Genomic DNA, 6150 nt, shown 5'->3' with positions numbered 1-6150 from the left:
TCATGAGTACAGGAAGTCATAGGCAGTTTCCACATAGACTACAATAGAGAGAGGAGGATCCACAAGTTCAGTTCAGTTTATAGTTGATAGTTCGGGAATCTATCAAATCAGAGTTGATTCGTCATATGCACAGGATACAGCAGGGTGTAAACGGTACAATAAAGCAGTGGAAATAAATCTATGAGCCCATCTATAATGGACTATACAAATAAAAGTATTGGTACAGCCTTCCTAATCCTTGTCTGTTTATCCAATGAGATCATGAAGGGGTGATCTCCTAAGAACAACACAATTTGCCTAAATACAACAAATGAAGTCAAATGAACTAACCACGGCGCTAACTTCTCCACTCTTCCCCGGTGGGGTGCCTCGTAAGCAGGATCTGAGCACTGGAGAGTTTCCCCAGCCTCTCAGCGAGCTCCCTCCACCTGATACCCAGCTCCACCGCCGTGGACAGGATGACCATGTTCTGGATCAGATGGCCACTAGAGCCTGAGAGTCCATCTCAACAGACCCTAGGATGGAAAAGCACAATACAAAACACTTACTTGAAATGCAATAAATGAAGCGCATTTGGAAAGAGAAAAAGTCATTCAAAACAAAGGTCAAGCTGGTTTGAAGATTCTTCTCTAAACCTGAGACCTATCAAACATGCCCGTCCTTTTCTACACTTACGATCTGAGCTTGTGCTGGAACTTCTTCTTGCTGTCTCGGTGTGGCAGTCCTCCTTCAGTTTCTCCAGCACGCAGGCCACCTTCTCAGCCTCTGTTTCAGCATGTCTCCGTGTGATAGTGTCGAGCGACAAGCTCGAGTAGCCCAGGGCATCAGCGAAGCCCCTCCAGCTGGGGATGTGTTCGGTCACCAGTGTCTGGATGTCTGAGTAGATGTAGGTGAGCTTTTGAACGGCAGTGCCATGTTGTCCAAGAGGGTCTCGGTGGTGAAGTCAGTGCCGTTGAAGTCGATCACTTGGTCTCGGGTGATAGCTTTGACGTTCTTGCAATGGACCAGGCCGGTCCTGCCTCGGAGGAAGCCGATGTACCACTCCTTGACTTTGGACTGGCCCACCGACCTCACGGTCTCTCTGGAGAGGAGAGCCACGGTGTCGCCCTTGAAGTACTCCAGGAGGTACTCCACTCGCGGTTGACGGAKYACTGACTTCAGTGCCACCCCGTAACACTGCACCTTCACAGGTCTGGTCCCGAATTTGGGGAACTCTGGGACGGATTCCTCCGGTATAGCTAGCGATTGACAAATTTTGTTTCGCATGGGACCTCGCTTTTCAGAGCGAATAGGTGCCGCTGCAGGGGAAGACACCTGGAACTCTGCTACAGTGACACTGTTTGAATCCCTCACCTGGATGTGTAGTTTAAAGGAATCCATCTCCCCATTGCCCATCTTGGCTAGCTCAAGAGGCAGGTGAATGACTTTACCCAGTTTGAGTAGCCCTTGTCTCACCTCTTTCCTTTTATCCTGGGCTTTGACTTCGAACTTTGACGCTATGACGGAAGTCGCGATGTGTAGGTCATTCAGTCTCTCTGGGCTAAACTGGTGCTTCTCCCAGAGCTGTAGCACCAGAGGGGGCAWGTTTCTGCTACCCCTGTGGATATCTGAGAACGGAAGCCTCGGTGGAACATTATCGTGGCAAGAGACGACCACGACCACTTTGAAAGACGGATGGATATACTTTGGGCCATAAACGGCGAYGGTGACTTGACGATCCAGGTAATCCCAAACGGACGTAGCAGGGGGCTGGATAACCGAGGCCTCTGCGGCTACAATAACATAGAAATTAGACTTTAAGTCTTGAAGATTCATCTGCATGATGTTCTTGTAAATGTAACAGTCCTTGACTTTCTGATAAGGTCCCTCTCTCTTGTTGGACACTAGTCCCACAAATGWGGTCATGACCTGACTTATCGGATCCTTCTTGACCTCYGCGACCATTTTCATTTCCAGCGAGATGGATTCCTTTCCGCTCGTGTTGCTGAGACTCACCTCCAGGAGCGGACTCACGGTTGTCATGTAGTTGTTGTTCAGCCCGTGAGGGGGCTCCAGGATGGCTTTCARTGCAACCTCCTGAACCTCCCCAGCAGGAACAAGGCCCTCTGGGATATGGGCGGTAATATCCGAGTCTGGTAACTGTAGTGACCCTCCGCTGTGACCTATCTTGCAGACTATCTGAGAGTCGGTGGCTTGGGTTGCCCCATCCAGGACTCTGACTCATCAGGCCTAGGTCAAGACATGACCTCGTTAGCTGCCTGTGACTCAACCAGGCCATTTTGTAAGCCTCCCGGTCATTTTTCAACCACTCAAAATCTGCATTCAGAAATGGGCCTGCTGACAATTTGAGGCTGTTTTCTCTTTTCGGTTCCTTTCTCTCCAGGTCGTCGAGAATATCCGAGGCACTCTTCCATCTCCCTGATTGTCTTATGCTCTTTCGCTTGATATCCGCAAAATGGACGAAGTTTGTTTCGTCGAAGATGTGCTACTGGCGTCAAAGTTCTCACTGTCAAACAGAGACGAAAGTTCATCTTTCTGTATTGATAGATCAGCGTTCGTTAACGTTTTGTCATTGTTTGTGTGTAAAATGTCATCCAAAAACGGATTGGATATAGACAGTTTGTTCCAGAATGGATTTGTGGTTTGACTTCCATGTTTGACCTCCGGCTGCAACACAGGCCACTCAGAATGTTTTGTCACTTGATTTATTATGTAATACTCCCTGTGAAATACAAAAATATCTGTGTCAAATCAAAGCCTTACCTACTAATATAAAACATACATATGAGAACATGGTAAAATCACACAGAATTGTTGCTCTTTAAACAGGCATTATTCTAAATGAGGGTACCACTCAAAGGAGCTACTGTACAATACACATAATGCAATCCTATTTTGAAATGTTTCATAACCAGGGTTGCAAAAATCTAGTAACTTTCCCAAGACTACCAGGTTTTCCAAAAATCCCGGTTGGAGGTTTCTGGATTTCCTGCTTATTCCCTCATGATTCCGTGAATCTTCCAACTGGGATCTCTGGAAAAGCTGGGAAAGTTACCCGATTTTTGGAACCTATTAATGACATCTAGTTCAAAGACAATATATTTCATAAACGTTAGAGTAGGACCAATTTAAATTGTTGATGTTCAGCGTTCCAGTGTCGTCTAGATAAAATCAACGTCCCCTCAGATTTGCTCCTAATGAGACTTCCTTGGCGAAGAAATGACTTTGCTCTGACAGCTGCCATCTTTACATCTGTAAACATTAAGATTCATAAATTACATACACAATTACTACACTAAAATTGCAATCAGTTCGCATAATAATATAGAGTACACAGTATAAAACCTATTTAATATTTTGCCGAATTCGGAGGGTTGCCGTGGCTCGAATTCGGGTCCAGCGGATGTCAAGCCAAGACCTTAACCGTTATGCCAAGAGGTCCGAACCACTTGACAAGTTCGCTAGGTGTCGAGTTTAGGTCGCTAAAATATATAGGCCAATGTCGTACAATGTTATATGTTTTCTACYCTAGCTGTTTATTCTATAAAGCGTGGCTACAAACATGATAGTTTAAGRATATGGATAAAGTAGCCTACAGCGGAATCTAAAAAAAGCCTATGGAAACACAGAGAAACAACACATCTAGATAGGCCTACAGTTTCTTTCGTTTACCAAAAGTTGTTTTGTGGTGCCGTAGTAGGGCTCGCCGATTTCTCGAATTAATATTTTTAGGCCATATTGCCCAGCCCTATGCCATTGTTAGTCCATTTCMTCCACACTGGTTCACACCTGAGATTCTTTACCTGGGGCTACCTGTGGGATTAGTTTGAGGTAACCTATTTTACAGAGCATAAAGCATGAACTCATTCAGACTGTAATTTGTTTGCGTAAAGGTAGACTTCTTATCATTCATGTATAGCCTATGTTGCTGTCGCAGTGAGTCAGTAATAATTAATTTGGGTTGTACACGAGTGCACACAAACAGGTTGCTCTTGTCTGAGATTCAACAATCAGTTATTCCGCAAAACCGATTCTTGAATGTGTGGGTGGGTGGGTAGCCAATCCTCCTGTCGAATTTCACCTTATCTCGAAATACAGAAGCCTAGTTCAGGCGCACCTGTTGGATAGCCTACCTTATCGCTGAGAAAATATATAGAGACAGAGCTAGCTGTGAATAAACCATCATCATCGACAAACCATCATMAMMATKTGGCTACATACAGTATGACTACTGTAATAGTTGTTTYTTCACATGTAGAAATGCTGCTCCGCTGTCTATGCCAGATTTACAAAAATACCGTTTCCGCAGTCAACAGGTGTATTTCAAACGCTCGCTTGTGCGCTTCAACCACGTAAACCAGTGGCCTATGAGTTTGTATGATAAAATATAATATAATAATAAATATATATATAGCTAGATGTCAAACTTTCAAACACAAAGATAGACCTACCTGTACTATGTTAATAACACATGTTATGATTCTGTTCGGCTACTAGATTTGCACACTTGCCTACAATTTCCAACGTCGGTAGAAAACAGCAGAAATATTGTAACAATATTAACTTACTATGTCTCGCCAAACGGTGTATCAGAGATGTCGGGGAATCTCACTTTTGATCCATGGTAATAAGGTTTCCATCATAAGCCTTATTTAGACAACTAACTTTTTTTAGGAAGCGAGTCAGACCAAATCCGATTCTTTACACCTTCACGCCACAACTCTCGCCGTCTGTTTTGCTTTGAAAACTACAAGCATTCCGGGACTAGTAGTTCAAAACAATGAGGCTACTCTTCAAATGAGCTGGTTTAACTTTATTATAAAACTACAATATCCCTAATGCAATCCTGTATTTACGCAAAGAGTGTTGCAACACCTGAAACTCAGCAGAAACTAGGTAGTTTCAGTGTTCTGTCCATTACGGTAGATATACTTTTTTCTCCCGCGGATGCAACTTATGTGAAGGCCAGACAGTTCAATTACAAAATTGGCTCATCATGCATAATCATTTAAGCTATTATAAATGATGGGTCATACTAACACATGTATAAGCTATTTACTAATTGCTTTAAACAAAGAGTTTTGATTAGAAGTTAATATATTGGTGTTACTCAATTAGTGCATTTAGTTGATTGCTTGAAAGGTTTGTTATCACTTGTAGCCTAATATGGCCTAGATAGCCTACCATTAAATGTAACAGTACCAGTCAAAAGTTTGGACACACCTACTCACTCAAGGGTTTTTCTTGATTTTTACTATATTCAAATTGTAGATTAATAGTGAAACATAAAAACTATGAAATAACACATATGAGAACATGTAGTAACCCAAAAAGTGTTAAACAAATCAAAATATATTATTATAATTATGAGATTCTCACACAGTAGCACCCTTTGCCTTGAAGACAGCTGTGCAACTCTTGGCATTCTCTCACCCAGCGTCATGAATGTAGTAACCCTGGAATGCATTCAATTAACAGATATGTACTTTGTTAAAGTTAATTTGTATTTCTTTTCCTTTTCTTAATGCATTAGTATGCTCAGTATGCAGTTGTTGTTAGTGACACAAGGTAGGTAGTGAGAAGATGTAGTATACAGAGAGCCTATATGGTAAAATACCAAATCCATAATGATTGCAAGACATCTCAAATTAGCAAAGAGAAACCAAAAAAGTATTTTAGATTCCTTCAAAGTAGCCATCCTTTGTATTGATGACAGCTTTGCCCATGATCTTGGCATCCTCTCAAAACCAAGTTCACCTGGAATGTTTTCCAAACAGTCTTGAAGGAGTTCCCACAGTAGCTGAGCATCTTTGTTGGCTGCTTTTCCTTCACTCTTGGCGGTCAACTTCATCAAACTCTCATGTCTGCAGGAGTGAGTCAGTGATTGTGGAGGCCAGGTCATCTGATGCATCATTTCCATCACTCTCCTTCTTGGTCAAATAGCCTTACACAGCCTGAGGTGGTGTGGATCATGTTGTCCTGTTGAATAACAAATTAGTAGTACCCAACTTAGCACAATCCATATGATGGGATGTGAGTATCGCTGCAAATAATGTGTGGTAGCCATGCCTGGTTAAGTGTTGCCTTGAAATTCTAAATAAAATCACAGACAAGTGTCCAGCCAAGCAAAGCACCCCCCACACCATCACA

General features: G+C 42.8%; 1 protein-coding gene across 1 annotated transcript in view; it reads right to left on the bottom strand.

The window, feature by feature from the left end:
* The window catches only part of macc1 (MET transcriptional regulator MACC1), a 7092-nt gene extending 3830 nt beyond the window's left edge, over nucleotides 1–3262 (bottom strand). Inside the window, 10 exon segments of the mRNA XM_070442347.1 lie at nucleotides 298–379; nucleotides 382–483; nucleotides 486–523; nucleotides 682–709; nucleotides 712–900; nucleotides 903–2200; nucleotides 2202–2478; nucleotides 2481–2718; nucleotides 3112–3168; nucleotides 3170–3262. Of these exon segments, the coding sequence (XP_070298448.1) occupies nucleotides 298–379; nucleotides 382–483; nucleotides 486–523; nucleotides 682–709; nucleotides 712–900; nucleotides 903–2200; nucleotides 2202–2478; nucleotides 2481–2718; nucleotides 3112–3168; nucleotides 3170–3262 (2402 nt within the window).
* Nucleotides 3263–6150: the final 2888 nt, after the last annotated feature.

Source organism: Salvelinus sp. IW2-2015, unplaced genomic scaffold (assembly GCF_002910315.2).
Source record: "Salvelinus sp. IW2-2015 unplaced genomic scaffold, ASM291031v2 Un_scaffold8150, whole genome shotgun sequence".
Taxonomy (NCBI): domain Eukaryota; kingdom Metazoa; phylum Chordata; class Actinopteri; order Salmoniformes; family Salmonidae; genus Salvelinus; species Salvelinus sp. IW2-2015.
This window is presented reverse-complemented; position numbering and strand designations above follow the sequence as displayed.